The sequence below is a fragment of the Eucyclogobius newberryi genome, unplaced genomic scaffold (genome assembly GCF_026437365.1).
Source record: "Eucyclogobius newberryi isolate DKJ021-1_F unplaced genomic scaffold, fEucNew1.0.hap1 SCAF_57, whole genome shotgun sequence".
In the NCBI taxonomy this organism is placed as follows: domain Eukaryota; kingdom Metazoa; phylum Chordata; class Actinopteri; order Gobiiformes; family Gobiidae; genus Eucyclogobius; species Eucyclogobius newberryi.
In genome coordinates this window covers 537,057-562,581 of record NW_027316245.1, presented here as the reverse complement: position 1 = coordinate 562,581, position 25,525 = coordinate 537,057, and the positions used below count along the sequence as shown (strand labels likewise).

The following is a 25,525-nucleotide window of genomic DNA, read 5'->3' as shown; positions in this document are numbered from 1 at the left end:
ACGGTGGGAGGAGCCAGAGAGAACCCACGGTAACACGAGGAGAACATGCAGACTCCACCCAGAGAGATCATGTGATGTTGGACTGATCCGGGAATCGAACCCATGATCTACTAACCGCCTTTGCCACCGTGCACCCCTGAAGTTGGTTTGTCTGGTGCGTTTATAACTGAGCCACTGTAAATGAGATAAAGCTTTTATTAAATTAACAGAATATTTAACAAACACGTTTTATTATAAGAGATTAATTTTTACATTTTTTAGCAAATGCTTTATTAAACATTAAAAAAGACTATTTAATGAACTGATTAACAAAACTTTTATTAAAACATTTAAAAAAACGTTACTTTATTCCTTTACAATCCTTTAGGTGCTAACGTTTAGCACTTAAACCTTCTGTGATTAAAAACACTTTTAAAAAGTATTTGTTAAGTTATGTATTAACGAATCCTTAAATTAAAGCTTTACTCCGTCCTCCATAAGTCTGTATTTAACCTAATGTTTGTTAGCATGCTAATGCTTGTTAGCATGCTAATGCTTGTTAGCATGCTTATGCTTGTTAGCATGCTAATGCTTGTTAGCGTTGTGAAACTTCTCTGTCTCTGAAAGTTCATTGCTCAGTCGGGAGTTCATAGTTTAAGAGCTGAGTCAGAAACCACCAGAGTCCAGGTCCATGGACATGATCCTGGTCTAGACCTGGTCCACGTAGGGTCCCGGTTCAGAGCCTGGTCTAGACCCGGTCCACGTAGGGTCCTGCCTCAGAGCCTGGTCTAGACCCGGTCCACGTAGGCTCCCGGTTCAGAGCCTGGTCTAGACCCGGTCCACGTAGGGTCCCGGTTCAGAGCCTGGTCTAGACCCGGTCCACGTAGGCTCCCGGTTCAGAGCCTGGTCTAGACCCGGTCCACGTAGGGTCCCGGTTCAGAGCCTGGTCTAGACCCGGTCCACGTAGGGTCCTGCCTCAGAGCCTGGTCTAGACCCGGTCCACGTAGGCTCTCGGTTCAGAGCCTGGTCTAGACCCGGTCCACGTAGGGTCCTGCCTCAGAGCCTGGTCTAGACCCGGTCCACGTAGGGTCCTGCCTCAGAGCCTGGTCTAGACCCGGTCCACGTAGGGTCCCGGTTCAGAGCCTGGTCTGTTCAGAGCCTGGTCTAGACCCGGTCCACGTAGGGTCCGGCGGGCGCAGACAGCAGACACTGCTTGTTTTGACCAGAGACTCGGTTCTTTGAGTCGATGAGAAGCAAAGGAAACTGAGAGAAATGATCCACCATCGCTCCAACCGACGCAAACGACTGAAACAAAACACACACAAAATAAACTAACAACGCCTGGTTTAGACCTGGTTTAGTCCGGGTTTAGACCTGGTTTAGTCCTGGTTTAGAGCTGGTTTAGACCTGGTTTAGTCCTGGTTTAGTCCTGGTTTAGACCTGGTTTAGTCCTGGTTTAGTCCTGGTTTAGTCCTGGTTTAGACCTGGTTTAGTCCGGGTTTAGACCTGGTTTAGTCCTGGTTTAGAGCTGGTTTAGACCTGGTTTAGACCTGGTTTAGTCCTGGTTTAGTCCTGGTTTAGACCTGGTTTAGTCCTGGTTTAGTCCTGCTTTAGACCTGGTTTAGTCCGGGTTTAGTCCTGGTTTAGTCCTGCTTTAGACCTGGTTTAGTCCTGGTTTAGTCCTGGTTTAGTCCTGCTTTAGACCTTGTTTAGTCCTGGTTTAGTCCTGGTTTAGTCCTTGTTTAGATCTGGTTTAGTCCTGGTTTAGACCTGGTTTAGTCCTGGTTTAGTCCTGGTTTAGACCTGGTTTAGACATGGTTTAGTCCTGGTTTAGAGCTGGTTTAGTCCTGGTTAAGGCCTGGTTTAGACCTGGTTTAGTCCTGCTTTAGACCTGGTTTAGTCCTGGTTTAGACCTGGTTTAGACCTGGTTTAGACATGCTTTAGACCTGGTTTAGTCCTGGTTTAGACCTGGTTTAGTCCTGGTTTAGTCCTGGTTTAGACCTGGTTTGGTCTTGGTTTAGTCCTGGTTTAGTCCTGGTTTGGTCTTGGTTTAGTCCTGGTTTAGTCCTGGTTTAGTCCTGGTTTAGTCCTGGTTTGGTCTTGGTTTAGTCCTGGTTTAGTCCTGGTTTAGACCTGGTTTAGTCCTGGTTTAGTCCAGGTTTAGACCTGGTTTAGTCCGGGTTTAGTCCTGGTTTAGTCCTGCTTTAGACCTGGTTTAGTCCTGGTTTAGTCCTGGTTTAGTCCTGCTTTAGACCTAGTTTAGTCCTGGTTTAGTCCTGGTTTAGTCCTTGTTTAGATCTGGTTTAGTCCTGGTTTAGACCTGGTTTAGTCCTGGTTTAGTCCTGGTTTAGACCTGGTTTAGACATGGTTTAGTCCTGGTTTAGAGCTGGTTTAGTCCTGGTTAAGGCCTGGTTTAGACCTGGTTTAGTCCTGCTTTAGACCTGGTTTAGTCCTGGTTTAGACCTGGTTTAGACCTGGTTTAGACATGCTTTAGACCTGGTTTAGTCCTGGTTTAGACCTGGTTTGGTCTTGGTTTAGTCCTGGTTTAGTCCTGGTTTGGTCTTGGTTTAGTCCTGGTTTAGTCCTGGTTTAGTCCTGGTTTAGTCCTGGTTTGGTCTTGGTTTAGTCCTGGTTTAGTCCTGGTTTAGACCTGGTTTAGTCCTGGTTTAGTCCAGGTTTAGTCCTGGTTTAGTCCTTGTTTAGACCTGGTTTAGTCCAGGTTTAGTCCTTGTTTAGACCTGGTTTAGTCCTGGTTTGGACCTGGTTTAGTCATGGTTTAGTCCCGGTTTGGTCTTGGTTTGGCCTTGGTTTAGTCCTGGTTTAGTCCTGGTTTAGTCCTGGTTTGGTCTTGGTTTAGTCCTGGTTTAGTCCTGGTTTAGTTCTGGTTTAGTCCTGGTTTGGTCTTGGTTTAGTCCTGGTTTAGTCCTGGTTTAGTCCTGGTTTGGTCTTGGTTTAGTCCTGGTTTAGACCTGGTTTAGTCCTGGTTTAGACCTGGTTTAGTCCTTGTTCAGACCTGGTTTAGTCCTGGTTTGGACCTGGTTTAGTCCTGGTTTAGACCCGGTTTGGTCTTGGTTTGGTCTTGGTTTAGTCCTGGTTTAGTCCTGGTTTGGTCTTGGTTTAGTCCTGGTTTAGACCTGGTTTAGTCCTGGTTTAGTCCAGGTTTAGTCCTGGTTTGGTCCTGGTTTGTTCCTGGTTTAGTCCTGGTTTAGTCCTGGTTTAGTCCTGGTTTGGTCTTGGTTTAGTCCTGGTTTAGACCTGGTTTAGACCTGGTTTAGACCTGGTTTCGTCCTGCTTTAGACCTGGTTTAGTCCTGGTTTAGTCCTGGTTTAGAGCTAGTTTAGTCCTGGTTGAGTCCTGGTTTAGTCCTTGTTTAGACCTGGTTTAGTCTTGGTTTAGACCTGGTTTAGTCCTGGTTTAGACCTGGTTTGGTCTTGGTTTAGTCCTGGTTTAGTCCTGGTTTAGTCCTGGTTTAGTCCTGGTTTGGTCTTGGTTTAGTCCTGGTTTAGTCCTGGTTTAGACCTGGTTTAGTCCTGGTTTAGTCCAGGTTTAGTCCTGGTTTAGTTCTTGTTTAGACCTGGTTTAGTCCAGGTTTAGTCCTTGTTTAGACCTGGTTTAGTCCTGGTTAAGGCCTGGTTTAGACCTGGTTTAGTCCTGCTTTAGACCTGGTTTAGTCCTGGTTTAGACCTGGTTTAGACCTGGTTTAGACATGCTTTAGACCTGGTTTAGTCCTGGTTTAGACCTGGTTTGGTCTTGGTTTAGTCCTGGTTTAGTCCTGGTTTGGTCTTGGTTTAGTCCTGGTTTAGTCCTGGTTTAGTCCTGGTTTGGTCTTGGTTTAGTCCTGGTTTAGTCCTGGTTTAGACCTGGTTTAGTCCTGGTTTAGTCCAGGTTTAGTCCTGGTTTAGTCCTTGTTTAGACCTGGTTTAGTCCAGGTTTAGTCCTTGTTTAGACCTGGTTTAGTCCTGGTTTGGACCTGGTTTAGTCATGGTTTAGTCCCGGTTTGGTCTTGGTTTGGCCTTGGTTTAGTCCTGGTTTAGTCCTGGTTTAGTCCTGGTTTGGTCTTGGTTTAGTCCTGGTTTAGTCCTGGTTTAGTTCTGGTTTAGTCCTGGTTTGGTCTTGGTTTAGTCCTGGTTTAGTCCTGGTTTAGTCCTGGTTTGGTCTTGGTTTAGTCCTGGTTTAGACCTGGTTTAGTCCTGGTTTAGACCTGGTTTAGTCCTTGTTCAGACCTGGTTTAGTCCTGGTTTGGACCTGGTTTAGTCCTGGTTTAGACCCGGTTTGGTCTTGGTTTGGTCTTGGTTTAGTCCTGGTTTAGTCCTGGTTTGGTCTTGGTTTAGTCCTGGTTTAGACCTGGTTTAGTCCTGGTTTAGTCCAGGTTTAGTCCTGGTTTGGTCCTGGTTTGTTCCTGGTTTAGTCCTGGTTTAGTCCTGGTTTAGTCCTGGTTTGGTCTTGGTTTAGTCCTGGTTTAGACCTGGTTTAGACCTGGTTTAGACCTGGTTTCGTCCTGCTTTAGACCTGGTTTAGTCCTGGTTTAGTCCTGGTTTAGAGCTAGTTTAGTCCTGGTTGAGTCCTGGTTTAGTCCTTGTTTAGACCTGGTTTAGTCTTGGTTTAGACCTGGTTTAGTCCTGGTTTAGACCTGGTTTGGTCTTGGTTTAGTCCTGGTTTAGTCCTGGTTTAGTCCTGGTTTAGTCCTGGTTTGGTCTTGGTTTAGTCCTGGTTTAGTCCTGGTTTAGACCTGGTTTAGTCCTGGTTTAGTCCAGGTTTAGTCCTGGTTTAGTTCTTGTTTAGACCTGGTTTAGTCCAGGTTTAGTCCTTGTTTAGACCTGGTTTAGTCCTGGTTTGGACCTGGTTTAGTCCTGGTTTAGTCCCGGTTTGGTCTTGGTTTGGCCTTGGTTTAGTCCTGGTTTAGTCCTGGTTTAGTCCTGGTTTGGTCTTGGTTTAGTCCTGGTTTAGTCCTGGTTTAGTTCTGGTTTAGTCCTGGTTTGGTCTTGGTTTAGTCCTGGTTTAGTCCTGGTTTAGTCCTGGTTTGGTCTTAGTTTAGTCCTGGTTTAGACCTGGTTTAGTCCTGGTTTAGACCTGGTTTAGTCCTTGTTCAGACCTGGTTTAGTCCTGGTTTGGACCTGGTTTAGTCCTGGTTTAGACCCGGTTTGGTCTTGGTTTGGTCTTGGTTTAGTCCTGGTTTAATCCTGGTTTGGTCTTGGTTTAGTCCTGGTTTAGTCCTGGTTTGGTCTTGGTTTTGTCCTGGTTTAGACCTGGTTTAGTCCTGGTTTAGTCCAGGTTTAGTCCTGGTTTGGTCCTGGTTTGGTCCTGGTTTGTTCCTGGTTTAGTCCTGGTTTAGTCCTGGTTTAGTCCTGGTTTGGTCTTGGTTTAGTCCTGGTTTAGACCTGGTTTAGTCCTGGTTTAGACCTGGTTTCGTCCTGCTTTAGACCTGGTTTAGTCCTGGTTTAGAGCTAGTTTAGTCCTGGTTTAGTCCTGGTTTAGTCCTTGTTTAGACCTGGTTTAGTCTTGGTTTAGACCTGGTTTAGTCCTGGTTTAGTCCTGGTTTAGACCTGGTTTAGACCTGGTTTAGACCTGGTTTAGTCCTTGTTTAGATCTGGTTTAGTCTTGGTTTAGTCCTGGTTTAGTCCTTGTTTAGATCTGGTTTAGTCTTGGTTTAGTCCTGGTTTAGTCCTGGTTTAGTCCAGGTTTAGTCCTGGTTTGGTCCTGGTTTGGTCCTGGTTTGGTCCTGGTTTGGTCTTGGTTTAGTCCTGGTTTAGTCCTGGTTTAGTCCTGGTTTGGTCTTGGTTTAGTCCTTGTTTAGACCTGGTTTAGACCTGGTTTAGACCTGGTTTAGACCTGGTTTAGTCCTGCTTTAGACCTGGTTTAGTCCTGGTTTAGTCCTTGTTTAGTCCTTGTTTAGATCTGGTTTAGTCTTGGTTTAGTCCTGGTTTAGTCCTTGTTTAGATCTGGTTTAGTCTTGGTTTAGTCCTGGTTTAGTCCTTGTTTAGATCTGGTTTAGTCCTGGTTTAGTCCTGGTTTAGTCCTTGTTTAGATCTGGTTTAGTCTTGGTTTAGTCCTGGTTTAGTCCTGGTTTAGTCCCGGTTCAGACCTCCAGCACTTTGAGCCCGGTCCCCAGCAGATACTTCTGGTCCTGGAGCTGGATCTGGATGTTGAAGACCTTGTTCTGGTACAGGACCATGAGGGTGAAGGGCTGGACCGAGGACTGACCAGAACTGTCCCGGACCACATAGGCCCCATTCTGCAAGAGACCGGCCCACGTCACCAAACAAACAGGAAGTACAACCGCTCAACTTAGCATTAGCATTAGCCTCCAAACATCACCAACCGCACCAGGAAGTACAACCGCTCAACGTAGCATTAGCATTAGCCTCCAAACATCACCAACCGCACCAGGAAGTACAACCGCTCACGTAGCATTAGCATTAGCCTCCAAACATCACCAACCGCACCAGGAACGACCGCTCAGCGTAGCATTAGCATTAGCCTCCAAACATGACCAACCACACCAGGAAGTACAACCGCTCACGTAGCATTAGCATTAGCCTCCAAACATCACCAACCACACCAGGAACGACCGCTCAGCGTAGCATTAGCATTAGCCTCCAAACATCACCAACCGCACCAGGAACGACCGCTCGACCACATGGTAACACCAGAGTCAGAAACACCATGTGCAGAAGTGTTAGCATTAGCGTAGAGATTAGCATACATGCTAAGGAGCGCGTAAACATCTCTTGACATGAGCAAAGACATGAGCAGCGCTTCAGGACGTTACCTTCCCGAGACGTTTGAGCGACAACTCAGCTTCAGCTCGAGTCACTTTCCCCACGTACCACAGCGGGTCCAAGTCCTGAGGAAGAACCATGTGAAACCAGGTCTGAACCAGGCCAGAACCAGGCCAGAACCAGGTCTGAACCAGGTCTGAACCAGGCCAGAACCAGGCCAGAACCAGGCCAGAACCAGGTCTGAACCAGGTCTGAACCAGGCCAGAACCAGGCCGGAACCAGGTCTGAACCAGGTCTGAACCAGGCCAGAACCTGGCCAGAACCAGGTCTGAACCAGGCCAGAACCAGGCTAGAACCAGGTCTGAACCAGGCCAGAACCAGGCCAGAACCAGGCCGGAACCAGGTCTGAACCAGGTCTGAACCAGGTCTGAACCTGGCCAGAACCAGGTCTGAACCAGGCCAGAACCAGGCCAGAACCAGGTCTGAACCAGGTCTGAACCAGGTCTGAGCCAGGTCTGAACCAGGCCAGAACCAGGCCAGAACCAGGTCTGAACCAGGCCAGAACCAGGCCAGAACCAGGCCGGAACCAGGTCTGAACCAGGCCAGAACCAGGCCAGAACCAGGTCTGAACCAGGTCTGAACCAGGCCAGAACCAGGCCAGAACCAGGCCAGAACCAGGTCTGAACCAGGCCAGAACCAGGCCAGAACCAGGCCAGAACCAGGTCTGAACCAGGTCTGAACCAGGCCAGAACCAGGCCAGAACCAGGCCAGAACTAGGTCTGAACCAGGTCTGAACCAGGCCAGAACCAGGTCTGAACCAGGTCTGAACCAGGCCAGAACCAGGCCAGAACCAGGCCAGAACCAGGTCTGAACCAGGTCTGAACCAGGCCAGAACCAGGTCTGAACCAGGCCAGAACCAGGCCAGAACCAGGCCAGAACCAGGTCTGAACCAGGTCTGAACCAGGCCAGAACCAGGCCAGAACCAGGCCAGAACCAGGTCTGAACCAGGTCTGAACCAGGCCAGAACCAGGCCAGAACCAGGTCTGAACCAGGCCAGAACCAGGCCGGAACCAGGTCTGAACCAGGTCTGAACCAGGTCTGAACCTGGCCAGAACCAGGTCTGAACCAGGCCAGAACCAGGCCAGAACCAGGTCTGAACCAGGTCTGAACCAGGTCTGAACCAGGCCAGAACCTGGCCAGAACCAGGTCTGAACCAGGCCAGAACCAGGCCAGAACCAGGTCTGAACCAGGTCTGAACCAGGCCAGAACCAGGCCAGAACCAGGCCGGAACCAGGTCTGAACCAGGTCTGAACCAGGTCTGAACCTGGCCAGAACCAGGTCTGAACCAGGCCAGAACCAGGCCAGAACCAGGTCTGAACCAGGTCTGAACCAGGTCTGAACCAGGCCAGAACCTGGCCAGAACCAGGTCTGAACCAGGCCAGAACCAGGCCAGAACCAGGTCTGAACCAGGTCTGAACCAGGCCAGAACCAGGCCAGAACCAGGTCTGAACCAGGCCAGAACCAGGCCGGAACAAGGTCTGAACCAGGTCTGAACCAGGTCTGAACCTGGCCAGAACCAGGTCTGAACCAGGCCAGAACCAGGCCAGAACCAGGTCTGAACCAGGTCTGAACCAGGTCTGAACCAGGCCAGAACCTGGCCAGAACCAGGTCTGAACCAGGCCAGAACCAGGCCAGAACCAGGTCTGAACCAGGTCTGAACCAGGCCAGAACCAGGCCAGAACCAGGTCTGAACCAGGCCAGAACCAGGCCAGAACCAGGCCGGAACCAGGTCTGAACCAGGTCTGAACCAGGTCTGAACCTGGCCAGAACCAGGTCTGAACCAGGCCAGAACCAGGCCAGAACCAGGTCTGAACCAGGTCTGAACCAGGTCTGAACCAGGCCAGAACCTGGCCAGAACCAGGTCTGAACCAGGCCAGAACCAGGCCAGAACCAGGTCTGAACCAGGTCTGAACCAGGTCTGACCTGGTTTGATGCTGATGGTGGAGATTTGAAAGTCGGTTTCTCTGGAGCTGGAGTTCCTCCTGAAAGTAAAAAAAGAGAAATAAGTGGGTGTAATTCCTTTGAGAGGGGCCCCTGTAGAGAGGGCCCCCTGAAGAGAGGGGCCCCTGAAGAGAGGGGCCCCTGAAGAGAGGGGCCCCTGAAGAGAGGGGCCCCTCTCTACAGGGGCCCCTGAAGAGAGGGGCCCCTGTAGAGAGGGCCCCCTGAAGAGAGGGGCCCCTGAAGAGAGGGGCCCCTCGCTACAGGGGCCCCTGAAGAGAGGGGCCCCTGTAGAGAGGGCCCCCTGAAGAGAGGGGCCCCTGAAGAGAGGGGCCCCTGTAGAGAGGGCCCCCTGAAGAGAGGGGCCCCTGTAGAGAGGGGCCCCTTTAGAGAGGGGCCCCTGTAGAGAGGGCCCCCTGAAGAGAGGGGCCCCTGTAGAGAGGGGCCCTGAAAAATCAAATAAAAATGTGAGACTAAAGTCTGACCTGAGCCGGGTCTGAGCAGCACTGAAGGAAGTCCAGGAGGAAGACTGAAACAACAACAACAAACAAACAAACAAACAAACACAAACACACACACACACACACACAAACACACAAACACACACACAAACAAACAAACAAACAAACACACAAACAAACACACAAACAAGCACACAAACACACAAACAAGCACACAAACAAACAAACACACAAACAAACACACACACACACACAAACACACACACAAACAAACAAACAAACACACACACAAACAAACACACAAACAAACACACAAACAAGCACACAAACAAACAAACAAACACAAACAAACACACAAACAAACATACAAACAAACACACAAACAAACAAACAAACAAACAGACAAACTGTAAATGTGATTCAAATCTAACATAGAAGAAAACCCCGACATAAACTATATATAAATGTAAGAGCTGTTAGTCATGTCGCCCCCTGGGGGTCTGGGGTTTATGTCGCCCCTGGTGGTCTGGGGTTTATGTCGCCCCTGGTGGTCTGGGGTTTATGTCGCCCCCTGGTGGTCTGGGGTTTATGTCGCCCCTGGTGGTCTGGGTTTTATGTCGCCCCTGGTGGTTTAATAAAATTAATAAAATTAATGAAATTAATAAAACAAAATAAATTAAATCAATTAAATATAATTTTAATAAAAAAATTAAACTAAAGAAAAATAAATAAATAAATAGATGAATAAATAAATAAAAAGACGCAAAAAAGACAGAGCCGTACCTGTCTGTGTCATGAGCCGTACCTGTCTGTGTGTCGTGAGCCGTACCTGTCTGTGTGTTGTGAGCCGTACCTGTCTGTGTGTCGTCAGCCGTACCTGTCTGTGTGTCACGAGCCGTACCTGTCTGTGTGTCGTGAGCCGTACCTGTCTGTGTGTCGTCAACCGTACCTGTCTGTGTGTCGTGAGCCGTACCTGTCTGTGTGTCGTGAGCCGTACCTGTCTGTGTGTCGTGAGCCGTACCTGTCTGTGTGTCGTGAGCCGTACCTGTCTGTGTGTCGTCAGCCGTACCTGTCTGTGTGTCACGAGCCGTACCTGTCTGTGTGTCGTGAGCCGTACCTGTCTGTGTGTCGTGAGCCGTACCTGTCTGTGTGTCGTCAGCCGTACCTGTCTGTGTGTCGTGAGCCGTACCTGTCTGTGTGTCGTGAGCCGTACCTGTCTGTGTGTCGTCAGCCGTACCTGTCTGTGTGTCACGAGCCGTACCTGTCTGTGTGTTGTGAGCCGTACCTGTCTGTGTGTCACGAGCCGTACCTGTCTGTGTGTCGTGAGCCGTACCTGTCTGTGTGTCGTCAGCCGTACCTGTCTGTGTGTCACGAGCCCTACCTGTCTGTGTGTCGTGAGCCGTACCTGTCTGTGTGTCACGAGCCGTACCTGTCTGTGTGTCGTGAGCCGTACCTGTCTGTGTGTCGTGAGCCGTACCTGTCTGTGTGTCGTCAGCCGTACCTGTCTGTGTGTCACGAGCCGTACCTGTCTGTGTGTCGTGAGCCGTACCTGTCTGTGTGTCGTCAGCCGTACCTGTCTGTGTGTCGTGAGCCGTACCTGTCTGTGTGTCGTGAGCCGTACCTGTCTGTGTGTCGTGAGCCGTACCTGTCTGTGTGTCGTGAGCCGTACCTGTCTGTGTGTCGTCAGCCGTACCTGTCTGTGTGTCACGAGCCGTACCTGTCTGTGTGTCGTGAGCCGTACCTGTCTGTGTGTCGTGAGCCGTACCTGTCTGTGTGTCGTCAGCCGTACCTGTCTGTGTGTCGTGAGCCGTACCTGTCTGTGTGTCGTGAGCCGTACCTGTCTGTGTGTCGTCAGCCGTACCTGTCTGTGTGTCACGAGCCGTACCTGTCTGTGTGTTGTGAGCCGTACCTGTCTGTGTGTCACGAGCCGTACCTGTCTGTGTGTCGTGAGCCGTACCTGTCTGTGTGTCGTGAGCCGTACCTGTCTGTGTGTCGTGAGCCGTACCTGTCTGTGTGTCGTCAGCCGTACCTGTCAGTGTGTCGTGAGCCGCACCTGTCTGTGTGTTGTGAGCCGTACCTGTCTGTGTGTCGTGAGCCGTACCTGTCTGTGTGTCGTGAGCCGTACCTGTCTGTGTGTCGTGAGCCGTACCTGTCTGTGTGTCGTCAGCCGTACCTGTCTGTGTGTCGTGAGCCGTACCTGTCTGTGTGTCGTGAGCCGTACCTGTCTGTGTGTCGTGAGCCGTACCTGTCTGTGTGTCGTGAGCCGTACCTGTCTGTGTGTCGTGAGCCGTACCTGTCTGTGTGTCACGAGCCGTACCTGTCTGTGTGTCGTGAGCCGTACCTGTCTGTGTGTCGTGAGCCGTACCTGTCTGTGTGTCGTGAGCCGTACCTGTCTGTGTGTCGTGAGCCGTACCTGTCTGTGTGTCGTGAGCCGTACCTGTCTGTGTGTCGTGAGCCGTACCTGTCTGTGTGTCGTGAGCCGTACCTGTCTGTGTGTCGTGAGCCGTACCTGTCTGTGTGTCGTCAGCCGTACCTGTCTGTGTGTCACGAGCCGTACCTGTCTGTGTGTCCTGAGCCGTACCTGTCTGTGTGTCGTCAGCCGTACCTGTCTGTGTGTCACGAGCCGTACCTGTCTGTGTGTCGTGAGCCGTACCTGTCTGTGTGTCACGAGTCGTACCTGTCTGTGTGTCGTGAGCCGTACCTGTCTGTGTGTCGTGAGCCGTACCTGTCTGTGTGTAGTCAGCCGTACCTGTCTGTGTGTCGTGAGCCGTACCTGTCTGTGTGTCGTGAGCCGTACCTGTCTGTGTGTCGTGAGCCGTACCTGTCTGTGTGTCGTGAGCCGTACCTGTCTGTGTGTCGTGAGCCGTACCTGTCTGTGTGTCGTGAGCCGTACCTGTCTGTGTGTCGTGAGCCATACCTGTCTGTGTGTCGTGAGCCGTACCTGTCTGTGTGTCGTGAGCCGTACCTGTCTGTGTGTCGTGAGCCGTACCTGTCTGTGTGTCGAGAGCCGTACCTGTCTGTGTGTCGAGAGCCGTACCTGTCTGTGTGTCGTGAGCCGTACCTGTCTGTGTGTCGTGAGCCGTACCTGTCTGTGTGTCGTGAGCCGTACCTGTCTGTGTGTCGTGAGCCGCACCTGTCTGTGTGTCGTGAGCCGTACCTGTCTGTGTGTCGTGAGCCGTACCTGTCTGTGTGTCGTGAGCCGTACCTGTCTGTGTGTCGTGAGCCGTACCGGTCTGTGTGTCGTCAGCCGTACCTGTCTGTGTGTCGTGAGCCGTACCTGTCTGTGTGTCGTGAGCCGTACCTGTCTGTGTGTCGTGAGCCGTACCTGTCTGTGTGTCGTGAGCCGTACCTGTCTGTGTGTCGTGAGCCGTACCTGTCTGTGTGTCACGAGCCGTACCTGTCTGTGTGTCGTGAGCCGTACCTGTCTGTGTGTCGTGAGCCGTACCTGTCTGTGTGTCGTGAGCCGTACCTGTCTGTGTGTCGTGAGCCGTACCTGTCTGTGTGTCGTCAGCCGTACCTGTCTGTGTGTCGTGAGCCGTACCTGTCTGTGTGTCGTCAGCCGTACCTGTCTGTGTGTCGCACTGGAGGAAGTCCAGGACTCTTATTGTGAAAAGGGAAAGTGTTTCGTTTCAGATCTGCAACATTCAAATGGAAAAATGATCCAGATTCACACCAACAACTCGACTCGATTTACTTTAAATCATTGGATTGTCTCACCGTCGCCGGGAGACGGCTGCTGCAGGAAACAATAAAAACAATAAAGACAATAAAGACAATAAAGAGGTAAGAATGAGACCACTTTGTACAAAAGGAACATGTTTGTTTTTTTTACCTCTTTTCGAGTTTCAAATCTGGAGTGAGAAAGAAACAAATGAAAGAAGAATAAATTCGACTCTAATAAAACTGTAGATCTAAACCAGGACTGAACCAGGACTAAAGCAGGACTAAACCAGGACTAAAGCAGGACTAAACCAGGACTAAAGCAGGACTAAACCAGGACTAAAGCAGGACTAAACCAGGACTAAAGCAGGACTAAACCAGGACTAAAGCAGGACTAAACCAGGACTAAAGCAGGACTAAACCAGGACTAAACCAGGTTTAAACCAGGACTAAACCAGGACTAAACCAGGTTTAAACCAGGACTAAACCAGGACTAAACCAGGTTTAAACCAGGACTAAACCAGGTCTAAACCAGGTCTAAACCAGGACTGAACCAGGACTAAACCAGGACTGAACCAGGACTAAACCAGGACTAAACCAGGACTAAACCAGGTTTAAACCAGGTCTAAACCAGTTCTAAACTAGGACTAAATGTACCTGTGAGGAGGGGCTCTTGCTCCCGAGTTGCTCCTGTTCACAGAGGCCGGCGTCGGGGGAAGGATCGAGGGTTTAGTCCAGGTCTGGGACTTTGGAGGCTCCTGCTGAGGCCGACTGTGGACCAGAGTTAGACCAGACTTAGACCAGACTTAGACCAGAGTTGGACCAGAGTTAGACCAGAGTTAGACCAGACTTAGACCGGACTTAGACCGGACTTAGACCGGACTTAGACCGGACTTAGACAGGACTTAGACCGGACTTAGACCGGACTTAGACCGGACTTAGACCGGACTTAGACCGGACTTAGACAGGACTTAGACCGGACTTAGACCGGACTTAGACCGGACTTAGACCGGACTTAGACCGGACTTAGACCGGACTTAGACCGGACTTAGACCGGACTTACCTCCAGGCTTGTGGCAGCGGCTGAAAAATGAAGAAATGAACTTTAGAAATGGGTCAGATTTGGGTTTACGTTAAACATCATGAATGAAATCTGAACTTTAAACTGAACTTGAAACTGAACTCGTAGTAACGTGTAATTAGAGCTCAAATACACAGTAGTAGTAACGTGTACATAGAGCTCAAATACACAGTTGTAGTAACGTGTACATAGAGCTCAAATACACAGTTGTAGTAACGTGTACATAGAGCTCAAATACACAGTAGTAGTAACGTGTACATAGAGCTCAAATACACAGTCGTAGTAACGTGTACATAGAGCTCAAATACACAGTCGTAGTAACGTGTACATAGAGCTCAAATACACAGTCGTAGTAACGTGTACATAGAGCTCAAATACACAGTTGTAGTAACGTGTACATAGAGCTCAAATACACAGTTGTAGTAACGTGTACATAGAGCTCAAAGACACAGTTGTAGTAACGTGTACATAGAGCTCAAATACACAGTTGTAGTAACGTGTACATAGAGCTCAAATACACAGTTGTAGTAACGTGTACATAGAGCTCAAAGACACAGTCGTAGTAACGTGTACATAGAGCTCAAATACACAGTCGTAGTAACGTGTACATAGAGCTCAAATACACAGTTATAGTAACGTGTACATAGAGCTCAAATACACAGTTGTAGTAACGTGTACATAGAGCTCAAAGACACAGTTGTAGTAACGTGTACATAGAGCTCAAATACACAGTTGTAGTAACGCGTACATAGAGCTCAAATACACAGTTGTAGTAACGCGTACATAGAGCTCAAATACACAGTCGTAGTAACGTGTTCATAGAGCTCAAATACACAGTTGTAGTAACGTGTACATAGAGCTCAAATACACAGTCGTAGTAACGTGTACATAGAGCTCAAATACACAGTTGTAGTAACGTGTACATAGAGCTCAAATACACAGTCGTAGTAACGTGTACATAGAGCTCAAATACACAGTTGTAGTAACGTGTACATAGAGCTCAAATACACAGTCGTTGTAACGTGTACATAGAGCTCAAATACACAGTTGTAGTAACGCGTACATAGAGCTCAAATACACAGTCGTTGTAACGTGTACATAGAGCTCAAAGACACAGTCGTAGTAACGTGTACATAGAGCTCAAATACACAGTAGTAGTAACGTGTACATAGAGCTCAAATACACAGTTATAGTAACGTGTACATAGAGCTCAAAGACACAGTCGTAGTAACGTGTACATAGAGCTCAAATACACAGTTGTAGTAACGTGTACATAGAGCTCAAATACACAGTCGTAGTAACGTGTACATAGAGCTCAAATACACAGTCGTAGTAACGTGTACATAAAGCTCAAATACACAGTTGTAGTAACGTGTACATAGAGCTCAAATACACAGTCGTAGTAACGCGTACATAGAGCTCAAATACACAGTCATAGTAACGTGTACATAGAGCTCAAATACACAGTTGTAGTAACGTGTACATAGAGCTCAAAGACACAGTTGTAGTAACGTGTACATAGAGCTCAAAGACACAGTTGTAGTAACGTGTACATAGAGCTCAAATACACAGTTGTAGTAACGTGTACATAGAGCTCAAAGACACAGTTGTAGTAACGTGTACATAGAGCTCAAATACACAGTTGTAGTAACGTGTACATAGAGCTCAAAGACACAGTTGTAGTAACGTGTACATAGAGCTCAAAGACACAGTTGTAGTAACGTGTACATAGAGCTCAAATACACAGTTGTAGTAACGTGTACATAGAGCTCAAAGACACAGTCGTAGTAACGTGTACATAGAGCTCAAAGACACAGTTGTAGTAACGTGTACATAGAGCTCAAATACACAGTTGTAGTAACGTGTACATAGAGCTCAAATACACAGTCGTAGTAACGTGTACATAGAGCTCAAATACACAGTTGTAGTAACGTGTACATAGAGCTCAAAGACACAGTCGTAGTAACGTGTACATAGAGCTCAAATACACAGTTGTAGTAACGTGTACATAGAGCTCAAATACACAGTCGTAGTAACGTGTACATAGAGCTCAAATACACAGTCGTAGTAACGTGTACATAGAGCTCAAATACACAGTCGTATTAACTTGTACATAGAGCTCAAATACACAGTCGTAGTAACGTGTACATAGAGCTCAAATACACAGTTGTAGTAACGTGTACATAGAGCTCAAATACACAGTCGTTGTAAAGTGTACATAGAGCTCAAATACACAGTCGTAGTAACGTGTACATAGAGCTCAAATACACAGTCGTAGTAACGTGTACATAGAGCTCAAATACACAGTTGTAGTAAGGACTGAGGTACTCTCACCTTCTCCGCTGTGGTTCTGGGAGCTCCTGCAACAAACAACATTTCCAGTGAGAAACCTGAAACACCTCATGACTCTCTTTCCTTTGCAGCTGTGTGAAAACAGCGCCCTCTAGTGCATTTTCTGTGTCACATCACACAGATGGGAAAACAAAATGCGAGTCCAGGTCCAGGTCCAGGTCCAGAGGAGCTCACCTCGGTTTGGAGACTGGCTCGAGCCGGGATCTCGCCCAGGTTTATTCACTCGGCAGATTGGAGGCGGCTGAGGAGGAACTAGAGGAACAAGAGACCTGGTTTAGTCCTGGTTTAGTCCTGGTTAAGTCCTGGTTAAGTCCTGGTTTAGACCTGGTTTAGACCTGGTTTAGACCTGGTTTAGACCTGGTTAAGTCCTGGTTAAGTCCTGGTTTAGTCCTGGTTTAGTCCTGGTTTAGTCCTGGTTTAGACCTGGTTTAGACCTGGTTTAGACCTGGTTTAGACCTGGTTTAGACCTGGTTTAGACCTGGTTTAGTCCTGGTTTAGACCTGGTTTAGTCCTGGTTTAGACCTGGTTTAGACCTGGTTTAGACCTGGTTTAGACCTGGTTTAGACCTGGTTTAGACCTGGTTAAGTCCTGGTTTAGTCCCACCTTTGGCTCGAGGTGACACTTCTCGTTTGGATTCCGTCGGCTGAAAACACAAAGTTTCTCATTAAAAACAGAAAGACAGGAGTACGGGAGGGCATCTGGTACTCACGGTCCGGTAGAGGGGGGCACTCACTGGGGGGCGGGGACACAGCGCAGGGGGCGGGCCTCTGGAGGTCACGTGACTGTCTGCAAACCAATAAGAATCTTGAATCTGCGCTTTATTTTGAATCTATTGGACGAATGTGGATAGAACCAGTGATTACAGAGAAACTAATCCTAAACATCTGACCCTGACATCTGACCCTGACCTTTGACCCTTGATCTTTGACCCACATTGACCACATTTCTCTGGTTCTCACCGACATATTGTCCGTCCGGAAGCGGAACGCATGGCAGTTTGTGGCTGAAGTCTTCAGGTTCTGAGGGCGGCGGCTCGTAGTCCTGGTCCGAGTCCTGGTCCTGCCTCTGGACCTGCCTCTGGACCTGCCTCTGGACCTGCCTCTGGACCTGGCCGGGATCAGGGTCTTCACTGGGGTCTTCGTAATCGCTCATATCCTCGTCCTCAAAATTACCCTCGTTCTGCGGCTCCTCATAATCATCTGAATCCTCCTGAAAGATCAGAAAGACCAGGTCTAAACCTGGTCTAAACCAGGTCTAAACCGGTTCTAAACCGGGTCTAAACCGGGTCTAAACCGGGTCCAAACCGGGTCTAAACCGGGTCTAAACCGGGTCTAAACCGGGTCCAAACCGGGTCTAAACCGGGTCTAAACCCCAAACCGGGTCTAAACCGGGTCTAAACCTGGTCTCAACCGGGTCTAAACCGGGTCCAAACCTGGTCTAAACCGGGTCTAAACCCCAAACCGGGTCTAAACCCCAAACCGGGTCCAAACCGGGTCTAAACCAGGTCTAAACCGGGTCCAAACCGGGTCTAAACCGGGTCTAAACCCCAAACCGGGTCTAAACCGGGTCTAAACCGGGTCTCAACCGGGTCTAAACCGGGTCCAAACCTGGTCTAAACCGGGTCTCAACCGGGTCTAAACCGGGTCCAAACCTGGTCTAAACCGGGTCTAAACCCCAAACCGGGTCTAAACCCCAAACCGGGTCCAAACCGGGTCTAAACCTGGTCTAAACCGGGTCTCAACCGGGTCTAAACCGGGTCTCAACCGGGTCTAAACCGGGTCCAAACCTGGTCTAAACCGGGTCTCAACCGGGTCTAAACCGGGTCCAAACCTGGTCTAAACCGGGTCTAAACCCCAAACCGGGTCTAAACCCCAAACCGGGTCCAAACCGGGTCTAAACCGGGTCCAAACCGGGTCTAACTCACAAACTCGTCTTGATCCCAGCCGCCGTCGTCCGTCTCAGTTTCAACTAAAAATGAAAAAGAATCAGATGAAGGTTCAGACCCTGTGACCTGAACACGGCTCTGAACACGGCTCTGAACACGGCTCTGAACACGGCTCTGAACACGGCTCTGAACACGGCTCTGAACACGGGCTCTGAACACGGCTCTGAACACGGCTCTGAACACGGCTCTGAACACGGCTCTGAACAAGGCTCTGAACACGGGCTCTGAACACGGCTCTGAACACGGGCTCTGAACACGGCTCTGAACACGGGCTCTGAACACGGCTCTGAACACGGGCTCTGAACACGGCTCTGAACACGGGCTCTGAACACGGCTCTGAACACGGCTCTGAACACGGGCTCTGAACACGGCTCTGAACACGGCTCTGAACACGGCTCTGAACACGGCTCTGAACACGGGCTCTGAACACGGCTCTGAACACGGGCTCTGAACACGGCTCTGAACACGGCTCTGAACACGGCTCTGAACACGGCTCTGAACACGGCTCTGAACACGGGCTCTGAACACGGCTCTGAACACGGGCTCTGAACACGGCTCTGAACACGGCTCTGAACACGGCTCTGAACACGGCTCTGAACACGGCTCTGAACACGGGCTCTGAACACGGCTCTGAACACGGCTCTGAACACGGCTCTGAACACGGCTCTGAACACGGCTCTGAACACGGCTCTGAACACGGCTCTGAACACGGCTCTGAACACGGGCTCTGAACACGGCTCTGAACACGGGCTCTGAACACGGCTCTGAACACGGCTCTGAACACGGCTCTGAACACGGCTCTGAACACGGGCTCTGAACACGGCTCTGAACACGGGCTCTGAACACGGCTCTGAACACGGCTCTGAACACGGCTCTGAACACGGCTCTGAACACGGCTCTGAACACGGGCTCTGAACACGGCTCTGAACACGGCTCTGAACACGGCTCTGAACACGGCTCTGAACACGGCTCTGAACAAGGCTCTGAACACGGGCTCTGAACACGGCTCTGAACACGGCTCTGAACACGGCTCTGAACACGGCTCTGAACACGGGCTCTGAACACGGCTCTGAACACGGGATGTTTCACCTGGTGTTTGGGGTTTGGATGAACCGAAGCTGAAACAGAAGAAACAGAAACGTCTCAGAGAAAGTTTCATGTGGAAAGTTCAGGAGCTTCAGACTCACGCGAAGAAACGACGCTTCCCACTTTTCTGCTTCCGGATGTCAGCGATGAGTTTAGAGATGAGCCTGAGGAAGAGGCAAGAACCGGGTCTGAACCGGGTCTGAACCGAGTCTGAACCGAGTCTGAACCGGGTCTGAACCGAGTCTGAACCGAGTCTGAACCGGGTCTGAACCGAGTCTGAACCGAGTCTGAACCGGGTCTGAACCGAGTCTGAACCGGGTCTGAACCGGGTCTGAACCGAGTCTGAACCGGGTCTGAACCGGGTCTGAACCGGGTCTGAACCGAGTCTGAACCGAGTCTGAACCGGGTCTGAACGGGTTTAGAGCATTTGAACTTACGGATTGTAGGTTTTGGGAAACTTATCCAGATCATTATTTGTAACGTTCTAGAAAAGAAATGGAATAAAAAGGTGAATAAAAAGGACAAAGAGCGAGAGACAAAAGCGTCAGATTCTCACCACGAATCGTTCTCCCGTCATGTTGTTCTGCAGAACGACCCTGTCACAGCCCTGCAGGTTCCTCTGAGCAGAAACATGAGAGACAGGAAGTTAAACGCATCACTTCCTGTCTGCACCAAGATGGCCGACGCCCCCTGATGACTCGAAGAAAGGGGCCGGCCTCTGACATCACATGACCCATAAATAATGTGTCCGGACCAACACGTTAAGACCATCGACTCTGAACACCAACATGTTCAGACCATCGACTCTGAACACCAACACGTTCAGACCATCGACTCTGAACACCAACACGTTCAGACCATCGACTCTGAACACCAACACGTTCAGACCATCGACTCTGAACACCAACACGTTCAGACCATCGACTCTGAACACCAACATGTTCAGACCATCGACTCTGAACACCAACACGTTCAGACCATCGACTCTGAACACTAACACGTTCAGACCATCGACTCTGAACACCAACACGTTCAGACCATCGACTCTGAACACCAACACGTTCAGACCATCGACTCTGAACACCAACATGTTCAGACCATCGACTGTGAACACCAACACGTTCAGACCATCGACTCTGAACACCAACACGTTCAGACCATCGACTCTGAACACCAACACGTTCAGACCATCGACTCTGAACACCAACATGTTCAGACCATCGACTCTGAACACCAACACGTTCAGACCATCGACTCTGAACACCAACACGTTCAGACGATCGACTCTGAACACCAACACGTTCAGACCATCGACTCTGAACACCAACACGTTCAGACCATCGACTCTGAACACCAACACGTTCAGACCATCGACTCTGAACGCCAACACGTTCAGACCATCGACTCTGAACACCAACACGTTCAGACCATCGACTCTGAACACCAACATGTTCAGACCATCGACTCTGAACACCAACACGTTCAGACCATCGACTCTGAACACCAACATGTTCAGACCATCGACTCTGAACACCAACACGTTCAGACCATCGACTCTGAATACCAACACGTTCAGAAGATGGACTCTGAACACCAACACGTTCAGACCATCAACTCTGAACACCAACACGTTCAGACCATCGACTCTGAACACCAACATGTTCAGACCATAGACTCTGAACACCAACACGTTCAGACGATCGACTCTGAACACCAACACGTTCAGACCATCGACTCTGAACACCAACACGTTCAGACCATCGACTCTGAACACCAACATGTTCAGACCATCGACTCTGAACACCAACACGTTCAGACCATCGACTCTGAACACCAACATGTTCAGACCATCGACTCTGAACACCAACACGTTCAGACCATCGACTCTGAACACCAACACGTTCAGACCATCGACTCTGAATACCAACACGTTCAGACCATCAACTCTGAACACCAACACGTTCAGACCATCGACTCTGAACACCAACACGTTCAGACCATCGACTCTGAACACCAACACGTTCAGACCATCGACTCTGAACACCAACATGTTCAGACCATCGACTCTGAACACCAACACGTTCAGACCATCGACTCTGAACACCAACACGTTCAGACCATCGACTCTGAATACCAACACGTTCAGACCATCAACTCTGAACACCAACACGTTCAGACCATCAACTCTGAACACCAACACGTTCAGACCATCGACTCTGAACACCAACATGTTCAGACCATCGACTCTGAACACCAACACGTTCAGACCATCGACTCTGAACACCAACACGTTCAGACCATCGACTCTGAATACCAACACGTTCAGACCATCAACTCTGAACACCAACACGTTCAGACCATCAACTCTGAACACCAACACGTTCAGACCATCGACTCTGAATACCAACACGTTCAGACTATCAACTCTGAACACCAACACGTTCAGACCATCAACTCTGAACACCAACACGTTCAGACCATCGACTCTGGACACCAACATGTTCAGATCATCGACTCTGAACACCAACACGTTGAGACGATTGACTCTTAACACCAACACGTTCAGACGATCGACTCTGAACACCAACACGTTCAGACCATCGACTCTGAACACCAACATGTTCAGACCATCGACTCTGAACACCAACACGTTCAGATCATCGACTCTGAACACCAACATGTTCAGACAATCGACTCTGAACACCAACACGTTGAGACGATTGACTCTTAACACAAACACGTTCAGACGATCGACTCTGAATACCAACACGTTCAGACCATCGACTCTGAACACCAACACGTTGAGACGATTGACTCTTAACACCAACACGTTGAGACGATTGACTCTGAACACCAACACGTTCAGACCATCGACTCTGAACACCAACATGTTCAGACCATCGACTCTGAACACCAACACGTTCAGACCATCGACTCTGAACACCAACATGTTCAGACCATCGACTCTGAACACCAACACGTTCAGACCATCATCTCTGAACACCAACACGTTCAGACCATTGACTCTGAACACCAACACGTTCAGACCATCGACTCTGAACACCAACACGTTCAGACATCGACTCTGAACACCAACACGTTCAGACCATCGACTTTGAACACCAACACGTTCAGATCATCGACTCTGAACACCAACACGTTCAGACCCTCGACTCTGAACGCCAACACGTTCAGACCATCGATTCTGAACACCAACACGTTCAGACCATCGACTCTGAACACCAACACTTTCAGACCATCGACTCTGAACACCAACATGTTCAGACCATCGACTCTGAACACCAACACGTTCAGACCATCGACTCTGAACACCAACACGTTCAGACCATCGACTCTGAATACCAACACGTTCAGACCATCAACTCTGAACACCAACATGTTCAGACCATCGACTCTGAACACCAACACGTTCAGACCATCGACTCTGAACACCAACACGTTCAGACCATCGACTCTGAACACCAACACGTTCAGACCATCGACTCTGAACACCAACACGTTCAGACCATCGACTCTGAACACAGGACTAAACCTGGACTAAACCAGGATTAAACCAGGGCTAAACCAGGACTAAACCTGGACTAAACCAGGACTAAACCTGGACTAAACCAGGACTAAACCAGGGCTAAACCAGAACTAAACCAGGACTAAACCTGGACTAAACCAGGACTAAACCTGGACTAAACCTGGACTAAACCAGGACTAAACCAGGTCTAAACCTGGACTAAACCAGGACTAAACCTGGACTAAACCTGGACAAAACCTGGACTAAACCAGGACTAAACCAGGACAAAACCTGGACTAAACCAGGACTAAACCTGGACTAAACCAGGACTAAACCTGGACTAAACCTGGACTAAACCAGGACTAAACCAGGACTAAACCAGGACTAAACCTGGACTAAACCAGGACTAAACCAAGACTAAACCAGGACTAAACTAGGACTAGACCAGGACTAAACCTGGACTAAACCAGGACTAAACCAGGACTAAACCTGGACTAAACCAGGACTAAACCTGGACTAAACCTGGACAAAACCTGGACTAAACCAGGACTAAACCAGGACTAAACCAGGACTAAACCTTGACTAAACCTGAACTAAACCAGGACTAAACCAGGACTAAACCGAGACTAAACCAGGACTAAACTAGGACTAGACCTGGACTAAACCAGGACTAAACCAGGACTAAACCAGGACTAAACCTGGACTAAACCTGGACTAAACCAGGACTAAACCAGGACTAAACCTGGACTAAACCAGGACTAAACCTGGACTAAACCTGGACTAAACCTGGACTAAACCAGGACTAAACCAGGACTAAACCTGGACTAAACCTGGACTAAACCAGGACTAAACCAGGACTAAACCTGGACTAAACCAGGACTAAACCTGGACTAAACCTGGACTAAACCTGGACTAAACCTGGACTAAACCAGGACTAAACCAGGACTAAACCTTGACTAAACCTGGACTAAACCAGGACTAAACCGGGACTTTGTGGACTCACCTTTCTGAGGAAGTCGGCGAGTTTCTCTGGGCTCCAGCCGCTGACCTCAGAGCTCGAGGGCAGTTGGTTCTGACTCATCCTGGAGTCCTGAAAGAGAGACCAGACCAGGGACTAAACCGGGTCTAGAGTGGGTCCAAACCGGGTCTGGAGGTGGTCTAAACCGGGTCTGGAGGTGGTCCAAACCGGGTCTGGAGGGGGTATAAAACGGGTCAGGAGCGGGTCAGGAACGGGTCAGGAGCGGGTCCAAACCGGGTCCAAACTGGAACTAAACCGGGTCAGGAGTGGGTCTAAACCGGGTCTAAACCGGGTCCAAACCGGGTCCAAACCGGAACTAAACCGGGTCAGGAGTGGGTCTAAACCGGGTCTAAACCGGGTCTAAACCGGGTCCAAACTGGGTCTAAACCGGGTAAGGAGCGGGCCTAAACCGGGTCTAAACCGGGTCTAAACTGGGTCTAAACCGGGTCTGGACTCACCTTTGGCGCAGATGAAATGGCGAGAGCTGAAACTGAAGTGGTTTAGAAGTTTTAGAGGAAGTGAAGCAGATGCAGAGAGAGACCACAAACAGGAAGTGTGCACCAGAGCAACACGCCCACTACTGCAAGTACTACTGCAAGTACTACTACAAGTACTACTACAAGTACTACTGCAAGTACTACTGCAAGTACTACTACAGTACTACTGCAGGTACTACAACAATTACTACTGCAAGTACTACTACAAGTACTACTGCAATACTACTGCAAGCACTACTACAAGTACTACTGCAATAATACTGCAAGTACTACTGCAAGTACTACTACAAGTACTACTGCAATACTACTGCAAGTACTACTACAAGTACTACAGCAATACTACTGCAAGTACTACTGCAAGTACTACTACAAGTACTACTGCAAGTACTACTACAAGTACTACTGCAATACTACTGCAAGTACTACTACAAGTACTACTGCAATACTACTGCAAGTACTACTACAACTACTACTGGAATACTACTGCAAGTACTACTACAAGTACTACTGCAATACTACTGCAATACTACTGCAAAAATACAAGTACTACTGCAAGTACTACTGCAAGTACTACTGCAAGTACTACTACAAGTACTACTGCAAGTACTACTGCAAGTACTACTACAAGTACTACTGCAATACTACTGCAAGTACTACTGCAAGTACTACTACAAGTACTACTGCAAGTACTACTACAAATACTACTGCAATACTACTGCAGGTACTACAAGTACTACTGCAATACTACTGCAAATACTACTACAAGTACTACTGCAATACTACTGCAAGTACTACTACAAATACTACTGCAATACTACTGCAAGTACTAATGCAATACTACTGCAAGTACTACTGCAAGTACTACTGCAATACTACTGCAATACTACTGCAAGTACTACTGCAAGTACTACTGCAAGTACTACAGTACTACTACTGCAAGTACTACTGCAATACTACTGCACGTACTACTGCAAGTACTACTGCAATACTACTGCAAGTACTACTGCAAGTACTACAGTACTACTACTGCAGGTACTACTGCAAGTACTACTACAAGTACTACTACAAGTACTACTGCAAGTACTACTGCAATACTACTGCAAGTACTACTGCAAGTATTACTGCAATACTACTGCAAGTACTACTACAAGTACTACTGCAATACTACTGCAAGTACTACTACAAGTACTACTGCAAGTACTA

At 49.0% G+C, this 25,525-nt stretch overlaps 1 protein-coding gene across 1 annotated transcript; it reads right to left on the bottom strand.

Annotated features, from left to right (window-relative positions):
• Nucleotides 1-355: 355 nt before the first annotated feature.
• lcp2a (lymphocyte cytosolic protein 2a) lies at nt 356-23,951 on the bottom strand. The gene is made up of 21 exons (XM_072432313.1): nt 23,811-23,951; nt 19,838-19,900; nt 19,719-19,765; nt 19,383-19,445; nt 19,285-19,313; nt 18,175-18,218; nt 17,210-17,459; nt 16,960-17,036; nt 16,854-16,893; nt 16,425-16,502; nt 16,233-16,258; nt 13,881-13,900; nt 13,475-13,588; nt 12,990-13,008; nt 12,875-12,893; nt 12,723-12,792; nt 9,182-9,564; nt 8,682-8,740; nt 6,749-6,823; nt 6,062-6,211; nt 356-1,284 (listed from the first exon to the last, which is right to left on the bottom strand). Exons 1-21 carry the CDS (start codon nt 23,886-23,888, stop codon nt 1,144-1,146), a joined length of 1,845 nt encoding a protein of 614 aa, XP_072288414.1. The 5' UTR covers nt 23,889-23,951; the 3' UTR covers nt 356-1,143.
• Between the last annotated feature and the right edge of the window lie 1,574 nt (nt 23,952-25,525).

Coding starts and splice junctions, on each gene's coding strand:
- lcp2a (XM_072432313.1), bottom strand. CDS start 23,888: ATGAGTCAGAACCAACTGCCCTCGAGCTCTGAGGTCAGCGGCTGGAGC. Junction 19,446..19,718: donor TTTCCCAAAACCTACAATCC/GTAAGTTCAAAT, acceptor CCTCTTCCTCAG/GCTCATCTCTAAACTCATCG. Junction 17,037..17,209: donor TCCGGACGGACAATATGTCG/GTGAGAACCAGA, acceptor ATTGGTTTGCAG/ACAGTCACGTGACCTCCAGA.